Here is a 23,758-nt window from a genome sequence, read left to right as displayed (position 1 = left end):
TTAAAAAATACTCTTCAATAATTATTATTATAGCATTTTTCACAAATTGCTACAGTCATTTCACTGATTTGTTTACATTCTAAGCGGAAATGACTTTGTCGGACGTTTTGTATAAAGTTTGTATTTACTGAATTTACAAAAAATAAAAATGTTCTGTTTCTCAAAATCCAGTGAATGTGGATAGAATAAAACAGTTATTCCACTCAGTCTCGTCATACACAACTAATAGCCGACTCGGTGCTAAGCGCCTCGTCGGCTATCAGCTCATGTACAACTCGATTTCATGGAATAACTTAATTACGTGGTAAACAAAAAAATGTTAAGAAAACGTGTTTGATATTTTAGATTCTTCAGCGTATCCAGCGTTTCCCTTGGTGACGCTTTGCACACTTGGCATTATCTTAACCAGCTTCATGAGGTAGTCACCTGGAATGCTTTTCAATTAACAGCTGTGCCTCGTCAAAAGTTAATTGGTGGACGAGTTTCTTGCCTTCTTAATGCATTTAAGATCAAACAGTAAATAATATAATAAAAATACAGTAAATAGTCCTATTCGACAACTGTAGTAATCCATATTATGTCAAGAACTGTTCAACTAACTAAATCATTTAAATCATTAAACATCCATCATTTACTTTTAAGACATGAAGTGACTTTTAATTAATAAAAATAAAGACAAACCATTGAATTAGAAGGTGTCTGAACTTTTAACTGGTGCTGTATTTCTTTACAACTTGTGATGTTCTTTCACTGTGTGCTGTATTGAGCGTCCTGTCTAATGCTGCTACACCGATCACAATGTCCTTTGTCTTGTGTGAGCAAATGGTATTTACTCTAACAGTTATTCCATGAAATCGAGTCGTATGTGAGCGGATAGCTGATGAGGTGCTTAGCACCGAGTTGGCTATAAGCCATGTATGATGAGATTGAGTAGAATAACTATTTTATTTTATCCACATTCACTGGATTTTGAGAAACGGAGCATTTTTATTTTTTGCAAATTTGCTAAATAAAAACTTTATACAGAACGTCTGACAAAATAATTTCCGCTTAGGCGGACTTCTTAAAAACCCATCGATGGCTGCACAAATTGACTTCAGTGTTGTGTTGTTTTTGTAGAAAGTGCCGTCTTGCTGTCGTGCCAAGGTATAGAATAGCTTTAGATGTTTATTTAAAGGCTGAGAGAAATGCGCTTTTTTTTTTTTGCATTAAAACAGAATAGCAGTTAAATTCGGCGAGGTTTATTGAGTCCCTGGATAGAGGCAACTGTTCTCTAAACCGCAAACCACACGGTAGCGGATATATCTGCAGACAAAAGGCGAGTAAATTTAGCCCTTTTAGAACCGCCCACCAAGCAACTTGAAGTAGCAGATGGGAGCTGCGTTACGTCATGGGTTCGTGTTTGCCACGAACAACATGAGCGACCAAAGCGAGCAGGAATTTAGTGAGGGAGAAACTTCAAGTTTTAGTAGTTTTTCATCAGTTCAAGTTGATGACAACGTACTGACAGAAGAAGTAGTGGCCAGCGATAGGGAAGAAGAGCGAGGTATCGAACTATACCGATTCGATCCAGAATTGTCCAATGAGAGCGGGGTCAGGGACTGTGACACTGATGAACCCAAGGACGATCATGAAGACCGACTTGCAAATATGGAATGGTAACCTTTCCAAAACGTTCTTGGAATTAGAATAGACTTTTAAAAAAAAAGACTAAGATGATATGCCTGCCTAGTACAGCTACAGCTGACGGTCTTCAGTTCGACTTTTCCGCGGCCATGCATAGTCTATCGCTGGCCTGCCATTGCAGCATACGGGCTGCAACTTCAAACAATGCAACTTCCTTCATCCATGCGTTCCTCAAGTTAGTAGTATTACAGTATGTTGGAAGCAAAATCATTTGCAGTTCATTGTAGCGAAGTCTTGACTAATTAGTGAATTATCTTTCAGGAAAAGGAATAGGGCCACTCCCTCCACGGCATTTGTGTTGCTGCACCCGGCAGCGATATATCGCTTTCCGGGCGCATTCCCTTTTTTTTTTTCTCTCCCTTTTCCATAACAGTCGTAGATTGTAGTTTAACGATTTGTCTCTCTTTCTACGTCGTGTTCTGTCACAAGTTTCCGTCAAATCTAGCAGAGAGTCGGACAGAAGTTACACCGTGTGGACGTACGTGGAAAAAACGCAGCTAAAACCACTCTCACTCATGACGCCATGTGAAAGCCAGCTAATAATGGCGACGTTGATACCGGGATTCCCTTGGCGGGAAATTTAAACTCGACAAATTCTGAATGTTCCCGACATTTACAACGTGGATTTCAAGGATAAGTTTTCAGTGTCGGGACTTGCACTAGGGGGAAAGGGGTACATTTCTCTCGGCCTTTAATTCTTCCTTGGTCATCTCAGTTCTGTAATTTTCAAACTTCTTTGAGCTTTTGAACCAGTCAAAAAAAAAAATTCAACAAATTTTAATGCTTAAAGATCTCATCTCATTATCTGTAGCCGCTTTATCCTGTTCTACAGGGTCACAGGCAAGCTGGAGCCTATCCCAGCTGACTACGGGCGAAAGGCGGGGTACACCCTGGACAAGTCGCCAGGTCATCACAGGGCTGACGCATAGACACAGACAACCATTCACACTCACATTCACACCTACGGTCAATTTAGAGTCACCAGTTAACCTAACCTGCATGTCTTTGGACTGTGGGGGAAACCGGAGCACCCGGAGGAAACCCACGCGGACACGGGGAGAACATGCAAACTCCACACAGAAAGGCCCTCGCCGGCCACGGGGCTCGAACCCAGGACCTTCTTGCTGTGAGGCGACAGCGCTAACCACTACACCACCGTGCCGCCCTGCTTAAAGATGAAGAATGTAAACAAACCAGCAAAATACGTTCTTACCGTCAAGTACTTTTATTCCATTTTTTAAATTTTATTTTATATTTTGGGGGGTTTTGTTCTCGAGTAGGGTTTTTATTTCGTCCTCGGTTGGTTCAGCAACACGCCGCCATTTTGTTTTTCTCTACTCACAGTATATGAGCTGATATCCTAGTAGTAGAGTAGCCAATCAGAACATGTGATTGCTCATATCCAGTGAATGTGGATAGAATAATGCTTATGTTTACACTTGAGACTAGCTTAATGACATTGTGTGTGTGTGTGTGAGATGACAATCCAGTTGAGATGAATGTGTTAATGCAGTATATTATCCCTGTTACAGGGAGACATCGAGGATGTTGAGGGTGAACCAAATGACAGAAAGGTAAAGAAACTGAACTACAGTATTGGAATATAACTCTAATATGTATGGTTGTCTGGAAAACCTGTTCACATGGTGAAATTCTGATAAATGGATGGTTGGATGGATGCATGCATGCATCTATCTTTCTTTCATCCCAGAGGGAAATTCAAGGTATCCAGTAACATTTCCGCATTGCACAAGATCAATACAAAAACTAAATAGCATTATACGTATAAAAAAATGCCAAATGAAATAAAACATTACCAATAAGAGCAAGTAATAAAATATATAGCTCTCGGTGTGGGAGGTAGTGCAGTTGGCAGTAACCGGTCGCAGTGCAAATACTTTGTGGACAATTACATACATGTGCAGTGTGTTTAGTGGTATATGGTAGATAAAAAGCATAGTATATTACATGATGGGCATAGTTAAAGTATATATCAGTGCATATGGTATATGTAATAGTGTGATGGTATACGATATATGTTAGTATATAAATATTGTGTGTGTGTGTGTGTGTGTGTGTGTGTGTGTGTGTGTGTGACAAATATTTGTATATACCCATCTATGCATATAATGTACATCTATGTAAGCAGCAGAGAAGTGCAATGTAGAGCTGAAGATCTTTGCCCGGACCCGACGGGTTCGGTCGGGTACGGGCTTAATTTCTGTCATTTTGCTCGGGCTGGGCTCGGGTTTGCGCGGTAAATGAGCGGTCAGGTAATGCGTTTCGATTAGCGCCAGAAACATGCAAAAATGGATGCCGAGGAGGTGAAACGGAGGCTGGCCTCTGGCGATTACGTTTTGGTTGCACCGTTAGCGAAAGTAAAGTCTGAGGTGTGGAAAAGTTTTGACCATGTCCATGATGAGAATGATCAGCCAGTGAGTTATGTGAAATGCAAAAGATGCGACGTTCTGTTTAAGTATGATAGCAAAACAACAGGGAATTCGTCGCTGATGAGACATGTTGATCGAAGCTGTTCAACACCTGCCAGTGATCAACCTACAGTCAAATCGTTTGTTAGAGCATTTAAACCCATCCCTGCCACGGTGAAACATTCGGTGATGGAGAAGTGTGTCAGCTTTTGCTGTAAAAGACATTAGGCCTTTTAATGTCGTAAATGGCGAGGGGTTTGAAGAGCTGGCGCAAGAACTAATTAATGTCGGGGCTGCATATGGGAGGGTTCCCGTAAAGTCTGTTATTCCCCGCCATGTGACAATTGCGAAGAGGTGCACTGACATGGCAGAAGAAAAGAGAGAAGCTTTAGTGCAGAAACTTAAGAGTTTGTTGAAGGATGGCACAATCACAATGACCACAGACATGTGGACAGAGGATTATTGGAAAATTAGTTATTTGACAATCGCATGCCATTTTCATAAGTAAGGATATGGAACTGGTGAATAAAACCCTGACAACTGTAGTGTTCCCTTTGGAAGAGGCAAAGATGGGAGAAAATATCAGACGGGAGATATTGAAATTACTGGTGACAAAGTTTGGCCTTGACGCTTCCTCTCTCAGCAAAATTGTATGGGTGACCGATGAGGGGGCAAATGTTAAATTAGCTCTGCGGCCATACCAGAGATTGGACTGCATTGACCGTGTCATTAACACGGTACTGCACCATGGACTCCGACGGTGCTCTGGACATAGGAGATACCATTTCTGCTGCTAAATCATTAGTGAGGTACGTTAAACAGTCCGGGTTGGCTGCGCAACTGTCAACAACATTGCTGCAAATGGGAGACACTTGGTTCAGTACAGTGTACCTCACACTGACCTCTATACAGGCCATATATCATGAGCTCCATGAAAAGCTGGAGGCACAAGGGGAGAGCGCACGCATTGGAAAAAATAGCACCGGACACACTGGGCTTTTTGATTAACTTTCTGAGGCCGTTCTATGATGCACAGCGGGAACTTGAGGGAGACAACTATCCAACACTTAATCGTGTGTGTCTCTGGTGTGAGAAACTGAAATGCCACTGTCAACCCAATGCCCTGGACTCCCCTCAGCAAGCTGTCGTGCGTAAACGGCATGAAGACTGGCTTGCGCATAAAGTGATGATATAGGACCTCCACAAGATCGCAACATTCCTCTGGCCAAAGTTTAACCAACTTAGAATGTTGCCACACTCAGACAGGAATGCCGTACATGCCCATGCCTGCACTCTTCTGCAAGCCATGGCTGCAGGTGCACAAGATGTGGACCCAGAGCTCTCTGCAGTCGAACCCACTCCTCCGGCAAAAAGAGCGAATTTTGTGGAGTGGGAAAATGTACAGCAAGCTAATTTAGGAAGATGACGAGGTCACTCGCTACATTTGAAGTGGCTGTCATGGAAAATGAAATGGATGTTCTTGGCTGGTGGAAGATAAACAAACCATCCTACCCAAAATTAGCCAGATCAGTACTATGCATCCCGGCCAGCAGCAGCAGTGAAGGGGTGTTCAGTACTGCTGGATGCACCATCAGTGAGCGCAGAACCGCGCTGAAGCCATCTACAGTGGATTCAATAATTTTCCTCCACAAAAACATGTAGCCTAATCTTGGTAAGTAAAGGTTTTTCAAATTATAACTAAACGTTGAGTCTTAAACGCACAATGTAGACAGGGCATATACAGTAGGCTAATGTAGGTATTATTCTTTTATTAAATTTCAGCTGCTGTTCATCGTCGCGTTGAGGCCGGATTGTGGAGAGACGTGGGGAAACAAAGCCTGCGGAGCCTTTATCTTAATTTTATTGCCAAATACACATCTTAATTTAGAATTTACCTTAATTAAATTTAATCTCATCTCATTATCTCTAGCCACTTTATCCTGTTCTACAGGGTCGCAGGCAAGCTGGAGCCTATCCCTGCTGACTACGGGCGAAAGGCGGGGTACACCCTGGACAAGTCGCCAGGTCATCACAGGGCTGATACATGGACACAGACAACCATTCACACTCGCGGTCAATTTAGAGTCACCAGTTAACCTAACCTGCATGTCTTTGGACTGTGGGGGAAACCGGAGCACCCGGAGGAAACCCACATGGACACGGGAAGAACATGCAAACTCCGCACAGAAAGGCCCTCGCCGGCCACGGGGCTCGAACCCGGACCTTCTTGCTGTGAGGCGACAGCGCTAACCACTACACCACCGTGCCGCCCCTTAATTAAATTTGTTAAGAAAAACACATTTTTATTGGTGCATTGGCCTATTCACATTCATGATGATTGTGGAGAGAGGCGACCGCAAGCAAGCCCAGTTTTCGTTTGTCTTGGGCCTAATCTCAATTTTATGTAACTTTTCGTGTCAAGCCTATTTCGTTAGTTCCAAACAGGCCTACCTATGTTAGTTTAGAACTGTCGGGGTTTTTTATTTTTTATTTATTTTTTTGTCGCTAATGTTTTTTTTTTTTTTTTTTTTTTTAGGCCTTAATAGGCTTTGGCCTGTTTAGACTATGCGTAGGCCTGAGGTATTACGATGTTAAAAGGGGACATTTTATTTATTTATTATTCCAAGTTCCAAGTGGCCTATAACCTACTGTACATCAGTCATGAATAAATGATGTTAAAAAATGTATAAATGACTCATTCTTGACAAAAGGCAAAAGAGCTGTGTGCCTGCGCACATCTGAATAGCCTAATGTCGGGCTGTAAACAGGTTTGGGCTTTTAAAACGGTGTACTTGTCGGGCTCGGGTCAAACTCTGTTGGGCTCGGGCCGGGTTGGGCTTGACTTTTCAGGCCTGATTACAGCTCTAGTGCAATGGACATGAAAAGAGCAGTGGTAACTAGTCTGGAGTACAGCAGAGTCACAGAGTCTTATTTTTGCTGAGCTGGGAGGAGTTGAACAGTCTAATGGCCTGAGGGACAAAAGACTTCCTGAATCTGTCCATGGTGCAGGGCAGGGACAACAGTCTACCACTGAACGAGCTCCTCTGCCTGATGACGCCATGCAGAGGGTGGTGAACATTGTCCATGATTAAGAGCAGTTTGCTCAGGGCCCTTTGCTCTGCCACTGATGTAAGGGACTCCAACTCAGTTCCCATCACAGAGCCAGCTTTCCTCACCAGCCTGTCGAGCCGTCCAGCATCTCTCTTCTAAATGCTGCCTCCCCAACACACTACAGCACAGAAGAGGACACTGGCTACCACAGACTGGTAGAACATCAGCAGCAGTTTTCGGCAGATCCTGAAGGACCCGAGCATCCTCAGGAAGTAGTCTGTTTTGACCCTTCCTGTAGAGGGTGTCAGTGTTCACTGTCCAGTCCAGCTTGTCGTCCAGATGTACACCCAGGTATTTGTAGGTCCTGACCATCTCCACATCGACCCCCCCTCAATAGAGATTGGCTGCAGAGTCGGCTTGGACCTTCTAAAGTCCACAAGCATTTCTTTTGTTTTGCCAGTGTTCAGCTGCAGGTGGTTGGATTTACACCACAACACAGTCCTATCAGGCTCCTGTACTCCTCCTCCTGTCAATCATGAACACATCCCACAATCGCAATATCGTCTGAGAACTTCTGCATGTGGCAAGACTCCAAGTCGTATTTGAAGTCTGCTGTGTAGAGAGTGAACAGCACTGGAGAGAGCACAGTCCCCTGTGGTGCTCCTGTGCTGCTCATCACCGTGTCAGAAATGCCATCCCTGATCCTGACGTGTTGTGGTCTCCCAGTGAGGTAGTCTGTGATCCAGGAGACCAGATGTGTGCCCACCTCCATCTCCTGCAGCTTATCTCTCAGTAGAAGGGGCTGGATGGTGTTAAAGGTGCTGGAGAAGTCAAAAAACATGATCCTCGCTGCACTGCTCTCCTTGTCCAGATGAGAGTGAGTCCTGTGCAGAAGATAGAGGATGGCGTCATCCACTCCCACCTTCTCCCAGTACGTGAACTGCAGTGGGTCCTTAGCATGGTGGGCCTGGGGTCTGAGGAAGTTCAGCAGCAGTCGCTCCATGGTCTTCATCACATGTGATGTCAAGGCGACCGGCCTGTAGTCATTCAGTTCCTTTGGATGTGTTTTCTTAGGAACTGGAATGAGGCACAACGTCTTCCACATGACAGGAACTCTCCCGAGGCAAAGGCTCAGGTTAAAGACGTGTTGGAGGGGCTCCCCCAGTTGGGCAGCGCAGGCTTTCAGCATTCTGGGACATACCTTGTCCGGGCCTGCTGCCTTCCTGGGGTGGAGTCTCCTCAGTTCTCTCCTGACTTGGTCTGCGGTGAAGATGGGGGGGACTGGGGATGTGTATTCAGTCTGCAGGAGGTGTTGATGGCTCTAATGCTGATAATGTTGGTGGTGATGGGTGAGGGCTGATCTGCCGGTGATGGTGACAAGGTGATAACTGCTGCAGGAGGAGGGGGCAGCAGGAGCAGGACAATCAAACCTGCTGAAGTGATTAAACTGGTTTGCCCTGTCCATGCCCCCATCTGCTGAGCTGCCGCTGTTGTTCTTGTAGTCTGTGATGGTTTTCATCCCATCCCAGACCTCATTCATGTTTTCTTGCAGCTTCTGTCCCACCTTTTTCCTGTATCCTTGGCCTCTTTTAGCCAGACTTTGAGTTCCCCCTGTACACGCTTCAGCTCTGACCTGTCTCCGTCTTTGAACGCCCTCTTCTTTTGGTTGAGGAGGCCCTTAACTTCACTGGTAATCCAGGGCTTGTTGTTTGGAAAGCAGCGTACAGTTTTTGTGGGAACAACAACGTCCCTGCAAAAGTTCAAGCAGTCAGTTATGCAGTGTCACCTCCTCCACAGATTCTGCTCGCACACCCCCCCCCTTCAGCATCTGACATGTCATCCTCACAGTTTCCCCCCCAACACACACACGCACATGCATACATGCATGCATGCATGCATGCATACATACATCTCATCGTTCATTAACACACTGAACTCAGGGACTGCACATCTCACTTTACCGCACATCTCACTTTACCTCGCTCATTTGCACTATTCCGCACTACCTCATCTTAACAGCTGCTAGTTTGTTTATACTGCTTATTTCATGTTTCATGTGCCCTTGACTGTTTGGTTATTTGAACCAATTTGTGTGTGTGTGTTTAGTCTACGTCTAGTTCATATCTAGAGTGTTTATATTGTCTGTTTGAGTGTTTAGTCTGTGTGTAGTTCTTATCTAGTGTTTACACTGTTTATATTGTCTGAGTGTTTAGTCTGTCTTGTTTTATCTAGTGTTTATACTGTTTATATTGTTTGAGTGTTTAGTCTATGTCTAGTTCCTATCTAGAGTGTTGATACTGTTTATATTGTCGTTTGTTTTTTTTCAATTATTCTATTTTTATTCTATTTTTATTTATTGCATTGCCTGTTTGCGGGGCGGCATGGTGGTGTAGTGGTTAGCGCTGTCGCCTCACAGCAAGAAGGTCCTGGGTTCGAGCCCCGTGGCCGGCGAGGGCCTTTCTGTGTGGAGTTTGCATGTTCTCCCCGTGTCTGCGTGGGTTTCCTCTGGGTGCTCCGGTTTCCCCCACAGTCCAAAGACATGCAGGTTAGGTTAACTGGTGACTCTAAATTGACCGTAGGTGTGAATGTGAGTGTGAATGGTTGTCTGTGTCTATGTGTCAGCCCTGTGATGACCTGGCGACTTGTCCAGGGTGTACCCCGCCTTTCTCCCGTAGTCAGCTGGGATAGGCTCCAGCTTGCCTGCGACCCTGTAGAACAGGATAAAGCGGCCAGAGATAATGAGATGAGATAAATACACACCAGAAAGACTAAAAAAAAAAACACCCCTGCTAAAGTCAAAGGCGATACGGACGGAGCTACTGGAGAAGCCGCTGCTCTGCGTCAGCACTATCCAACATGATTTCCATCTGAAAGCTACAGGTTTTGCTGAAAGGAAATGTTTATTTTTGGCTGGATCTCAAACACACAAGTAAAATTGGAGCACTTTAAAATCTACCTCCAAAATAGCCAAGAACTTGATTAAAACGTGATCACTGTGAGAGGAAATTGCACTGAACTAACAAGGTTTATGACATCTTTCGACTGGTCATGAGACATGAATGTCTGTGGGCAGATGGGAATGTGTGCGTCATTTTCCCAACACATGTTAATGCGCGTATGACTCATCATTTGTTGTCAGTAACCAAGCAAAACAACAATGAACTATATTCAGTGAAAGGATGGGGAAATTGATAATGATTTATTAATGCAACCCTAATTCCCAAAAAAGTTGGGATGCTGTGTAAACTGTAAATAAAAACAGGATGTGAAGATTTGCAAATCATGGAACCCCTATATTTCATTGAAAATAGTACAAAGACAACATATCAAATGCTGAAACTGAGAAATTTTTTGTTTTTTTGAAAAATATGCTCATTTTGAATTTGATTTCAGCAACACATTTCAGAAAAGTTGGGACGGGGCAACAAAAGACTTGAAAAAGTTGTGTAATGCTCAAAAAAAAACCCAAACCTAATTTGGTTAATTGGCAACAGGTCAGTAAGATGATTGGGTATAAAAAGAGCATCCCAGAGAGGCGGAGTCTCTCAGAAGTAAAGATGGGGAGGGGTTCACCGCTCTGTGAAAGGCTGTGTGGGCAAACAGTGCAACAATTTAAGAATAACATTCCTCATGTAAAATTGCTAAGAATTTGGGGATCACATCATCTATGGTACATAATATTAAAAGATTCAGAGAATCTGGAGAAATCTCTGTATGCAAGAGACAAGGCTGAAAACTGACATTGGATGCCTGTGATCTTCAGGCCCTCAGGAGACACTGCATTAAAAGCAGACACGTGTCTATAGTGGAAATCACTGTATGGACTCAGGAACACTTCAGAAAACCATCGTCTGTGAAAACAGTTCATTACTGCATCCACAAATGCAAGTTAAAACCAGATTTAAACAATATCCAGAAACACCGCCACCTTCTCTGGGCCCGAGCTCTTTTACGATGGACTGAGGCAAAGTGGAAAATTGTCCCCAGGTCTGACAAATTGAAATTAGAAATTCTTTTTAGAAATCATGGACCCCACGTCCTCCAGGCTAAAGAGAAGAGGGACCATCCGGCTTGTTATCAGTGCACGGTTCAAAAGCCAGCATCTGTGATGGTATGAGGGGGCATTAGTGCACATGACATGGGGAGCTTGTACATCTGGGAAGGCATCATCAATGTTAAATGATATACACGTTTCAGAGCAATATGCTGCCATCCAGACAAAATCTTTTTCAGGAAAGGCCTTCCTTCTTTCAGCAAGACTATAACAAACCGCTTTCTGTACATATTAAAACTGCATGGCTCCGTAGTAAAAGAGACCAAGTGCTAAACTGACCTGCCTGCAGTCCAGACCTGTCTCCCATTTTAAAACATTTGGCACATTATGAAGTGCAAAATACGACAAAGGAGACCCTGAATTGTTGAGCAACTGAAATTGTACATCAGGCAAGAATGGGACAAGATTTCTCTTTCAAAGTTACAGCAATCAGTCCCCTCAGTTCCCAAATGTTTACAGTGGTGTTAAAAGTAGAGGTGATGCAGCACAGTGGTAAATTTGGCCCCATCCCAACTTTTCTGAAACATGTTGCTGACATCAAATTCAAAATGAGCATATATTTTTCAAAAAAACAATAAAATTTCTCAGTTTCAACATTTGATATGTTGTCTTTTGTACTATTTTCAATGAAATATTGGGTTTCCATGATTTGCAAATTATCGCATTCTGTTTTTATTTACGGTTTACACAGCATCCCAACTTTTTTGGAATTGGGGCTGCTACTGAAACTGAGCAGTGTTTGGAATAATCGCCTATGAAATGGCAAAGCGCGCCCAAAAACGCATGCAGCTACGATGTGTACAAAAATCATGGAAAATGTAATATCGATGGGCGTGTGATTGTATTAACTTTAGAGCTTGAATGTTGAAGCATTTATTTAATCCACTGTTTAAAAAGTCCCACGTTCTTCCATCTAGATAGATCCTGACCAATCCACGTCTAACATTCTTCCGTTTACTGTAGAAACACCATGACAAGTACTTATTATGAAGTGTGTTAAATGAGTACGGTTTATATGTCAACATATCAAGTACAACAAGAGCTGTTAAACTGCTCACTCTACACCAAAACCCGTTTTTGCAAATCTGACCACCTTTTGATTTTAATTGAACTCTTATTAACCAAACAAGAAAGCTGTTCGTGCAAAGGCCGAGGCCTTGTTAGGAGCGGCCCAGTGTGGTGCTGGACGAGATCTGCGCTTTCAACGAGGCATAATTACCCGTGTGTGAGTGTCACCAAGGAAACAGCATAATTTCCCACTTCACCATCTGTGAGCTGTGCGTCAACAGGCGTGTTGGCGTGTTGGCATTATATTGCTTCACCGCCAACGTGCCAAGAGTAACTCCTGTAAACATGCTCAGAGGGACTTGTAATCCAGAGAAGATTTAAGAGCTTTATGATGCTCACCACGGTCATTTCCTTTTGTTTTTGTTTTTTTGGCTCATCTGTTGGGTATTTGTTTTGCCTGGGACTTGATTTCACATCTAAATGGCTTGTCGGTATGCTTATGTGCACACTCTGTGAAGTATTGTGCACTCTGTATAGCTGAGCAGCTCTATAATGAACCTACATTGCTTTTCATTCTACCGTATATATCATATTCTAGAGGCACCGAGCATGAAGTTCATTAGAGAAATTTCTCATGAAAGGTTTTTCTGTCGTCGTCATCATTGTGGCTGTTATGAATCCATCATCGTTAATTTAGTTTTCGTTTCCCAATTCCCATTATGCGGGGGAGTTTAATCCCTGCATGCCTGCTTTCCTGACAAGTGCCATAATTGCATTTGATTGATCAATGGCCTGTTGAAATCAATTTCTTTTCTCTGCAGGTGTTATACGAGCAGTGGGCGAGATACAGCCTCTTCTACATGTACCAGCCCATCGGACTTATCAGGTAAGAACTCCTGGAGACAGGTGTTTCATTTGCGTTCTTCCTGGTCGAGCTAGAAAGCCACTCAGGGAGAACGAAGCCTCTGAATGCTTCCTAGGCTTCCTCTGAGACATGAAACGACTGCATCTTTTTTTCTTTCCCTCTTTCACTAACTGTGCACTCAAAGATGCCCACAATTGACAGGGGAGTGAGTCATGCCATCCCTCCTACCAAGAAACTTTTGCTTATTAACATGTTCTAGGACTTCTGATCACAGATACGTGTCGGATAGTCAGGATTCAAACTGTATTTGGTTAACTCTTGGGTTAAAAAAAGCTGATAGAAAATGTATTTCTATTTCTACAAAATAATAACTATTACATTTCAATATGGATGTTATTTGAGGATAATGATGTCATTAGATTTTTTTTTTCCATAGAAAATTGTCAAGATTTCTATTATTTTTTATTATTATTATTATACACTAGGTGAAAATTAAAAATTAATTTAACTGCATTTAATCTAAATCTTAACGGAACCTTCAATTTAGTACCATATTTAAGTTACCTTTAAGACCAGCCCTTAAATTTATTACTAAATTTAAGTACCTTTACTGAACTTTTTAAATTCATTAAAGGTAGACTGCCTTTCAGATTTTTCAGCCGTAGGTCAATAACAATAATTTTCCCGACACTGTTATTTTTGTTTACTCAACTGAAAGCTACTGAATTCGAATCACAGACTTCTAATTTTATTAGGCTTTTTTTTAATAGAGCAATTAATCAATTTAGGGCCACGTGGCCCTAAATTCTCCGCTATTTTTTCCTGCTTCACCATGACCCAATTCAAGATACTACGTCATGCATCATGTGGTGGGCTTTCCCTGTCCACGCAAGGCATTGTGGGATACAAATTTGAAACTGGAGAGAACATTGGAGGATGTGAGTGTGCGAATGAAGCATGAAAGACCGACTACAGTAACAGAAAGCGAGAAGAAAAGACGTTATGTTATATACGAAGGAAAGGAAACGCAGGAGACCAAACTAATAAATATCGGCGGTCAGCGAGCACCTCGGTGTGATCAGCTGTTCGTTTAGCGACAGAATGATGGAACTGTCAGTGCACAGTCAAAGGTAAACCTGCGTATGCGCACACGGACTTCCTCTGTCTGCTTGACTGCACAAAGCGAGTGATTTCATGCACATTATTTGCTCGGGAATCCCCTCAAATTAAATAACTTCCCAGCCACAGAATGGCCCTTTTTTTGGGGGGGGGGGGAGATATTACAGAAATAAACATACAGCACAATGGTCAGATTTCAGAGGGAACTAAATTTCAACGATTTTGTGAAATCGAAAGGCCATCTAGCTTTAAATATACTAGTAACTTTAAGACCCTTTATTGGTATTCTTAAAAGTAGTGGTGACGAAGTACATTTAAATGTTAAATTTAGTAACTTTAAGTAACATGTTCTTTTTAACAGCATTTCGTTATCTTTAAGAAGTCGTAGAAAGTTATGCTATAGGAATTTTTAAAGTTATAAATACACTGAAATTTAGCATTTTGTAAACTTTTAGAATACTTTAAGAATACCTTAAAGCTGTTATTATGATGAATATCAAGCACACAGACCATGTCAGAAACACCAGGTTATATGAGATGACCAACGCAGAGCCTCTCGTACACCTTGTAAGATCACAACTCCCGGGGGCGTCGTGGCTCAGGTGGTTAAGGCGCCATACCATGAATGCGGGCGACCCGGGTTCGATTCCGGCCCGAGGTCATTTCCCGATCCCTTCCCGTCTCTCTCTCCCGCTCATTTCCTGTCTCTACACTGTCCTATCCAATAAAGGTGCAAAAAGCCCAAAAAAATATCTTTAAAAAAAAAAAAAAAAAGATCACAACTCCGGTTTCTGGGCTACATCTTAAGAATGCCAGAGGAAGAACCAAGTAGGAGGCATGGCAAGAGGAAACCCACTGACAGATTGTTCCATTTCCCTTGCATCCAGAGGCTGCTGGGAGACAGTGATAACGTACGAGATAAAGATGCTGTCATAAAACTCGCTGAGGACTGAATACGATGGAGAAACTTTGCGGTCGCCTGCTCTGCAGCCGATTGATGATGAAAGCTGTTAATTTGTCTCGTGTGAATCAATGAGAATATGATGGTGTATCATGATGTACAGGGCGGCACGGTGGTGTAGTGGTTAGCGCTGTCGCCTCACAGCAAGAAGGTCCGGGTTCGAGCCCCGTGGCCGGCGAGGGCCTTTCTGTGTGGAGTTTGCATGTTCTCCCCGTGTCCGCGTGGGTTTCCTCCAGGTGCTCCGGTTTCCCCCACAGTCCAAAGACATGCAGGTTAGGTTAACTGGTGACTCTAAATTGACCGTAGGTGTGAATGTGAGTGTGAATGGTTGTCTGTGTCTGTGTCAGCCCTGTGATGACCTGGCGACTTGTCCAGGGTGTACCCCGCCTTTCGCCCGTAGTCAGCTGGGATAGGCTCCAGCTTGCCTGTGACCCTGTAGAAGGATAAAGCGGCTAGAGATGATGAGATGAGATCATGATGTACCAAAACAGGTGTTTTTTTTGTTTTTTTAAGCCAAAATATATTGAAGTTTGCATGCCATTTTAGCAAGAAATCCATGTAATAATTTATGCATTGAAAGGCTTGCAGAATAAAGTATGCCACAGGTAGAGGACGGATTAGTTGTTTTGACTGTATAATGAATGTTGTAATTAAGAACGCTCACCCTTGAGCGTTTGTCGTCGGCTGTCCATCACGAACGATGATGACTGCTCATTAGGGTGGGCCACAAGCCCGTACCAGAGCCTTGCACGGTAAGGAAAGACCAACGATGTCGTGCCCCCATCGTGTTGTCTCTCTGGACCTCCAGACCTGATGCCAAGTGGTGCACAAAAGTACCACAGACCTGACTGGTATGGAAGTTGCCCCGCAGTGACAACTAACTTGCCGAGTGATGCCATCCATTGGCCATTTGAGTGGCTCTTCTGCATGCCATCTGGTGGTGCGCCATTGACCCTGTTGGGTTCATCTGCCACATTACACCAAAAAACGCCCTGCTGCCAGCGCCTCATTGGTGATGTACTATTTAACCCATAGCTGGATCCCGGACAGGTGCTACCACTCCGAGTCAGAGCGGACCTGGAAACAATGGTGATTTAAGGGGTAATTCCACTTCCCTAATACTCAAGTATGCTTACTGATCAGTTTCTTTTGCTCTCTCTGCCTCTCTCACACACAGGAAGTATTTTGGAGAGAAGATTGGTTTGTACTTTGCCTGGTTGGGTGTTTACACTCAGATGCTGATCCCAGCATCAGTCATCGGTGTCATCGTCTTCTTGTATGGCTGTGCCACCGTGGATCACGACATCCCAAGGTCAGTCCTGTCACATGTCACGAGTTCATCTGTGGGAATATACGTACAGTACATGTCAAAACAACACAGCATTTTGTGTGTGTGATGATTTTTTATTTATATATTTTAAGCCTTTATTAGTCACGTACGTTAGAGCACAGTGATTATTCTTTTCCATCTAGGGATGTGAGCACACACATCCAGAGGCAGCTATACTACAGCAGCTGAGGGGTTAGGTGCCTTGCTCAAGGGCACTTTAGCCATGGATGTAAAGGGAGGGGAAAGTGTTCTTCATTCACTTCCCCCACCCACACACTTTTTTTTTTTTTTTTTCCTGCTAGTGCAGGGAATCGATCCGGTGACCTTTTGGTCCCAAAGCTGCTTTTCTAACCTTTAGGCATTATATACACTTGAAAATTTGAAAAGTCCAGTGCGGATGGATTTGCATTGCTGATGCATTACCTCTATTGACTACATTATGAAATGTCCATCATGATAATAGTGTAACTGTTAAAAGAAATCTGTTTTAAAAGAAACCTGCCTCAATGCATTTACGATTTCATTTACTTCCCCCCCTCCCCCACACAGTTAAACCAGTCGCTAATGGAACAGTCGTTTTCAGGAAAGACATTAATACACTCCCCGGCCACTTTAATAGGAACTTGCTGTTGAGTCTAAGGCCCTGTCCACACGGCAACGGATTCAGGTGAATCTGATAAAATTGTTTATCGTTTCGGCCTGGCGTCCACACGGCACCGGCGTTTTGGGTGCCCCAAAACGAAATCTTTTGAGAACTGGTTCCAGAGTGAAAAAATCTGGCAACGGCGCCGTTGCGAAGTCGTCTGGATGAGTAGAACGGATTTGTTTACGATGACGTCACAACCACATGACTGTCAGTGCTTCACGCTGGGTAGAAGTGTAACGAACTCGATGCGAGTTGTCAACAAATCCTATAACTTGGTTCATGAAACGCGCTTACAAAATATTTTCACTGTGAATATTTATTGTGTAATGGTGCAAAGTGAGAGAGAGAGAGAGAATAGCCCTTAGGGCAGAGTCTTTAGTCCAAATACTGCGGAAGCAGTACCAAACTGCGCACCGCCCGTGCGCTTTCCAAAAACAAAAACAATCCCGCCAGCAAAAATAGGGGAAAAAAAAAGGAGTGATCTCACCTCTTCAGATGATGGTTTAAGTCCGACAGTACATTCCTCAAAAAGGGCGTAGAAGAACAAAGTAATCCATCAACGTGTAGCATTCAATTTATTCCGGACCATTAAAGAATTCTGGAGGATATCAGAATGTTGGCGTACCGGCTTCCATCTACCCCCATTCATTCCTCTTTCCACGTCTTTCGTGTTACGCTACTGATTAATAATCAAAACTTTGTGGCTAATGCTACAGAAGAAGGGGTTTATGCGCATGCGTCTACTTCTATTGTTCTGGTGTCTCCGATGGGACCGTCTTACAGCGCATGTAGAGGTGTGGCATGTGTATTGCATCGTTTTCAGCAAGCGTTGCGTTGCCATATGTACCTGAAATTTTACTGATCCGTTGCCCATGTGGACGCGATATTTAAAAAAAAAAAAAATCTCGTTGCCGTTGTGTGGATGTAGCCTAAGATTCCTGTTCTTGGCTGCAGGACTGGAACCCAGTGTGGTGTTCTGCTGTTGCATGCTGAGATGCTTTTCTGCTCAGCACGGTTGTAAAGAGTTGCTATATCCTTCCTGGCAAAAAAGCTCGAACCAATCTGGCTATTCTCCTCTGACCCCTCTTATCAACAAGGCGTTTGTTTCCTCCCGCAGAAATGTCGCTCACTACCTCGCTCACTATTTTTTGTTTTTCGCACCATTCTGTGTAAACTCTAGAGACTGTTGTGTGTGTGTGTGAAAACCCCAGGAGATCAGCAGTTTCTGAAATACTCACTCAAACCAGTCCATCTGACTCAAACCAACACCCATGCCACAGTGAAAGCAAGTCACACTTGGAGATGACAATTTTTCCCGTTCTGATGTTTGACGTGAACATGAACTGAAGCTCTTGATTTGTATCTGCATGATTTGATGCGTTGTGCTGCTGTGAAGGGATTGGCTGATTTAGAGAACTGCATCAAACAGCGGGCGGGTGGGTGTTCCTAATAAAGTGGCTGGTGAATATAAATGATCATAAACCCGCTTTCAGAATCGTGTTCCACCTACACTCCTGTGGCATGCTTACCGAGCAGCATAAGGCAGGCACTGACTTGGCTGACATGCTTTCAAGGTTTCAGCTGAGCAGGTTTACTTGTGTTCTTATGCACCACAGAGAAACATGAGTTTTGATGATGTGGTGTGTCTCTGAACAAAAAAATACCACCAAGCAGATCTTCATTCATATTGCGAAATATCATTGAACAAGCATGTGAATGGCAAGCTCCACTGCTTTTATTAATTTCATCGACTTTTGAAAAGGCGTTCGACTCGCTCCACAGAGACGGTCTTTGGGACATTATGCAATCCTATGGTATCCCAGCGAAGTTAATCAACCTCATAAGACTGCTTTATCAGGGTTCTGAATGTGCCGTCCTCGATAATGGAGAAACATCAGACTGCCTTACCTTACCATAAAAGGTAAGGCTGCGCCTGCAGTGTCGCCACTAAGCAGCGCAGCATATTTTGTGTTCACACTTATACCGGTACGAAAGTGGTATAACTGTATCGATACAAAGTATACCGGTACAGTTTAGTGCATCTGTCCACACTAGCGAGAAATGTTTGCGGTTTTCTTTCACGGAAGTTGAAATGCGCGTGCGCGAAATGTTTCCGTGGTTACCGAGTAACTTCCTTCCGAGAATATGGCAGATGAAATAACGTGTGTGCTTTTTGTCGTCAGTGTACAGTCTGTATTTCTGGTGGTCATTTATTCAGTCGAATTGTATAAAACGCGCGAGGCAGTTGAGAAAGAAACAAAGAAAACGAATCTCCCTTTCTCCCCCCCTCACTTTCTCCTTCTTCCCTTCTCTTCCCCTCCCTTTTCCCCTCTTCCTCCTTTCTTCCTTTCTCCCCCCTTTCTTTGCTCCATGTAGCTCCACGGTCGTTTTGAGCCATTTTGACGTTTTATTTACAGCTGGAAAGCACGGGCGTATTGTATTGTATGAATAACCCGGAAGACGTAGGAATGGTTCATTGCGCTTGCGCATTATATTTGTATCGATACAGAGCCCGCTTCATCTGTCCACACTACAGCGAAGCGCTACAGTACCGATACTGTACCAGTACGAAACCCATACATTTGTGGGGTTTCGTTACCGATACAGTTATACCACTACAGCACCGGTATAGTTGCTAGTGTGAACAGGTGTTGCGGTACGAAAGTAGTTTCGTATCGGTACAAAATCCCTAGTGTGGACAGGGTAATAGTGTCCCTTGGCAAGTAATCCCTGATGCTCGATGGGACAGCAGAGCTGACACAGTCACAGGGAAGACTTGTTGTGCCACCAAAAACAAGAGGTGGGATTTGTTTTCAGGGTTTTCTCCCCAAGGTCTGCCGTGTTCTGCGATGGAAACGGGCACCACGAGTAGGACACACGGTTGGTCTTCACCATGGAGAGGCTAGTGTGGGTCAGCTCATGAGTGACCATGTGTTAGGCTTCACAGCATGCTGGATGTAGGGAGACCAGTCTAGGACTCTTATTGGACGCTAGGAAAGGTACTACTCCTCAAGTAATTCTTAGCCTCCAAGGAAGGATTGGGGTGAAGCAAGGCTGTGTAATGTCAGGGTTTCTCTTCCTACTAGCTATGGACTGGGTCATGCGACAGATGACCACGAATACCAACACAGGAATAAGATGGAAGTTGATGGAGCAGTTAGAAGATCTTGATTTTGCTGACGATATTGCTCTCATCTCTACATCTATAAAGTACCGTAGATGCAGAGAAAAAACTACCAAGCTTGAAGGTACAGCTAGTAAGATTGGATCGTGAATCAGTTGAAAGAAGACCAAGGTTGTAGAGGAAAGGACAAGATCGAGTTGACCAACAGCAAAGAGATCAAGGAGGTGAGTGAATTTGTTTATCTTGCCGCGACAGTGAGCAAATGAAGGTGGAGCAGACAAGGCTATGCAGAACAGACTAGGAAAGACGAAGTCCACTTTTGCCAGGCTGAAAAAGATTTTGGGATCCAAGCAGTACAGCCAAAAAGTTAAGATCAGGTTGTACAAGACACTAGTTGAGCCAGTCTTGCTGTACGGATGCGAGACGTGGAAGATCAGTGTTTGCAGATGATGAGAAGCTGAACTCATTTAAGTGCCTCAAGAGGATAATGGACATACTGGCCATGTGTAGTATCCATTGATGAGTTGAACAGTTTGTGGCTGCGGAAGGGTTTAGTAAGATAATGAAGGAAGCAATGGAAGTGGCTTGGCCATGTGTTGCAGATGCAGATAGGTCATCACTGCATCACGGCACTGTCCTGGACTCCTGATGGAAGATGTAAAGTTACAACATGGCACAGAACTATGGAGGAGGAGAGAAAGGAGGTGGGATGGGGGTCATGGGACCAAGCCAGAGTTTGTGCGAAGGATGGGGCGAGATGGCGCAAAAGTGTGGAGGCCTTATGCGCGACTGAGCGAGGCGAGGTGGGAGGTGAGGTACATGTCTGAGTCGGTACGAAACCATGCCCATTAATGGGGCTTAGAGAACCAGTAAGTGCCTGAAGGCTTACTCCAGTGAAGCAAGTGCAGAACTCAAAACGAAAATGTCATTAAGGAAGTGGTTATGTAGGTAGAACTTCTCTGAATGACCAGACTAACTCATGTCGATTACTCAGCAGGCATCCTGATGGATTTCCAAACATGTAATGAGATGGACGAACGTTGTTACGTAGTCCTAATGGGCACTAATGTAGTGTATAATGACGGTTCTCAAGCTTATGCACTGAATTCGCAGCACTCTTGAGCTTTACTTAAGGCACAGATTAACTGCGCATAAATGGATACCAACTGCTGGTATCCTTTTATCATTTGAAGCTTTCACAGCATCACTGAATACTTCTTTTACTGCAACAGTAATGTGTTACCGTCCAGGAACATTGAGTCGCTCTGGAGAATACACAGACCTACTGCACGAACATCTTATCTGATGATTATATTAGCTATCCATCAGGCCTTTTCTTTCTTTATTTCCTCCTTTCTTTCTTTCTTTCTTTCTTTATTTCCTCCTTTCTTTCTTTCTTTCTTTCTTCTTCTTTCTTCTTTCTTCTCTTTCCTCCTTTCTTTCTTTCCTTCCTCCTTTCTTTCCTCCTGTTCTTTCTTTTTCTTTCCTTCTTCTTTCTTTTTCTTTCCTCCTTTCTTTCTTTCTTTCTTTCTTTTTCTTTCTCCTTTCTTTCTTTTTCTTTCCTCCTTTCTTTCTTTTTCTTTCCTCCTTTCTTTCTTTTCTTTCTTTTTCTTTCCTCCTTTCTTTCTTTTTCTGTCTTTTCTTTCCTCCTTTCTTTTTCTTTCTTTTTCTTTCCTCCTTTCTTTATTCCTCCTTTCTTTCTTTCTTTCTTTCTTTTCTTCTTTCTTTCTTTCTTTCTTTCTTCTTTTTCTTTCCTCCTTTCTCTTTCCTCCTTTCTCTTTCCTCCTTTCTTTCTTCTTTCCTCCTTTCTTTCTTTCTTTCTTTCCTCCTTTCTTTCTTTCTTTCTTTCTTCCTCCTTTTCTTTCTTCCTCCTTTCTTTTTCTTTCTTTCTTTCTTCTTTCTTTCCTCCTTTTTCTTTCTTCCTCCTTTCTTTCTCCTTTCTTTTTTCCTCCTTTCTTTCTTCCTCTTTCTTTCTTTCTTCTTTCTTCTTTCTTCTTTCCTTCTTTCTTTCTTCTTGCCTTCTTCCTTGCCTTCTTTCCTCCTTTCCTTCTTTCCTCCTTTCTTCTTTCCTCCTTTCTTTCTTCCCCTTTCTTTCTTCTTTCCTCCTTTTTCTTTCTTTCTTCCTCCTTTTCTTTCTTTCTTTCTTTCTTTCCTTTCTTTCTTTCTTTCCTTCCTTCCTCCTTTCTTCTTTTTTCTTTCTTTCCTTCCTCCTTTCTTTCTTTCTTTCCTTCTTTCTTTCTTTCCTTCTCTTTTCTTTCTTTCCTCCTTTTCTTTTTCTTTCCTCCGTTCTTTCTTTTTTTCCTCCTTTCTTTTTTTCCTCCTTTCTTTCTTTCTTTCCTTCTTTCTTTCTTTCTTTCCTTCTTCCTTTCCTTCTTTCCTCCTTCCTTCTTTCCTCCTTTCTTTCTTTCCTCCTTTCTTCTTTCCTCCTTTCTTTCTTTCCCCCTTTTTCTTTCTTTCTTTCCTCCTTTTCTTTCTTTCCTCCTTTTTCTTTCTTTCTTTCTTTCTTTTCTTTCTTTCTTTCTTTCCTTCCTTCCTCCTTTCTTTCTTTCTTTCTTTCTTTCCTTCCTTCCTCCTTTCTTTCTTTCTTTTCTTTCTTTCCTTCCTCCTTTCTTCTTTCTTTCTTTCTTCTTTCTTCTTTCCTTCCTTTCCTTTCCTCCTTTCTTTCCTTCTTTCTCTTTCTTTCCTCTCTTTCCTCCTTTCTTCCTTCTTTCTTTCTTTCGTTCTTTCCTCCTTTTTGTCTTTTTCTTTCTTTCCTCCTTTCTTTCTTTTTCTTTCTTTTTCTTTCCTTCCTTTCTTTCTTTTTTCTTTTTCGTTCCTCCTTTCTTTCTTTTTTCTTTTTCTTTCCTCCTTTCTTTCTTTTTCTTTCTTTTTCTTTCCTCCTTTCTTTCTTTTTCTTTTTTTTTCTTTCCTCCTTTCTTTCTTTTTCTTTCTTTCTTTCTTTCGTTCTCTCCTTTCTTTCTTTCTTTCTTTTACTTCTTTCTTTCTTTTTCTTTCTTCTTCTTTCTTTCCCTTGCCTTTTCTTTCTTTTCTCCTTTTCTCTGTCTCTTTTCTTTCTTTCTTTCTTTCCGTCCTTTCTTCTTTTTTCTTTCTTTCCTCCTTTCTTTTTCTTTTCTTTCTCCTTTCTTTTCTTTCCTCCTTTCCTTTTTCTTTCTTTCCTCCTTTCTTTCTTTTCTTTTTTCCTCCTTTCTTTCTTCTTTCTTTCTTTCTCTTCTTTCCTCCTTTCTTTTCTTTCTTTCCTCCTTTCTTTCTTTTTCTTTCTCCTTTCTTTCCTCCTTTCTTTCTTTTTCTTTCCTTCTTTCTTTCTTTTTCTTCTTCTTTTTTCTTTCTTTCTTTCTCTTTCTTTCTTTCTGTCTTTCTGTTCTTTCTTTCTCCTCCTTTTCTTTTCTTTCTTTCTTCTTTCTCTTCCTCCTTTTCTTCTTCTTTCTTTTCTTTCTTTCTTTCCTCCTTTCTTTTTCTTTCTTTCCTCCTTCTTCTTTCTTTCTTTT

General features: G+C 42.8%; 1 protein-coding gene across 3 annotated transcripts in view; it reads left to right on the top strand.

The window, feature by feature from the left end:
* The window catches only part of ano1a (anoctamin 1, calcium activated chloride channel a), a 245,511-nt gene that overhangs the window by 156,338 nt on the left and 65,415 nt on the right, over positions 1-23,758 (top strand). For all 3 annotated transcript variants that reach the window (XM_060940931.1, XM_060940929.1, XM_060940930.1), the window contains 3 exons: positions 3,219-3,260; positions 13,050-13,114; positions 16,351-16,485. In XM_060940931.1, the coding sequence (XP_060796914.1) occupies positions 3,219-3,260; positions 13,050-13,114; positions 16,351-16,485 (242 nt within the window). The remainder of the gene's footprint in view (positions 1-3,218; positions 3,261-13,049; positions 13,115-16,350; positions 16,486-23,758) is intronic.

The sequence above is a fragment of the Neoarius graeffei genome, chromosome 15, assembly GCF_027579695.1.
Source record: "Neoarius graeffei isolate fNeoGra1 chromosome 15, fNeoGra1.pri, whole genome shotgun sequence".
NCBI lineage: Eukaryota > Metazoa > Chordata > Actinopteri > Siluriformes > Ariidae > Neoarius > Neoarius graeffei.
Note: the sequence above shows the minus strand (reverse complement) of the source record. Positions and strands in the feature narration are given on the sequence as shown.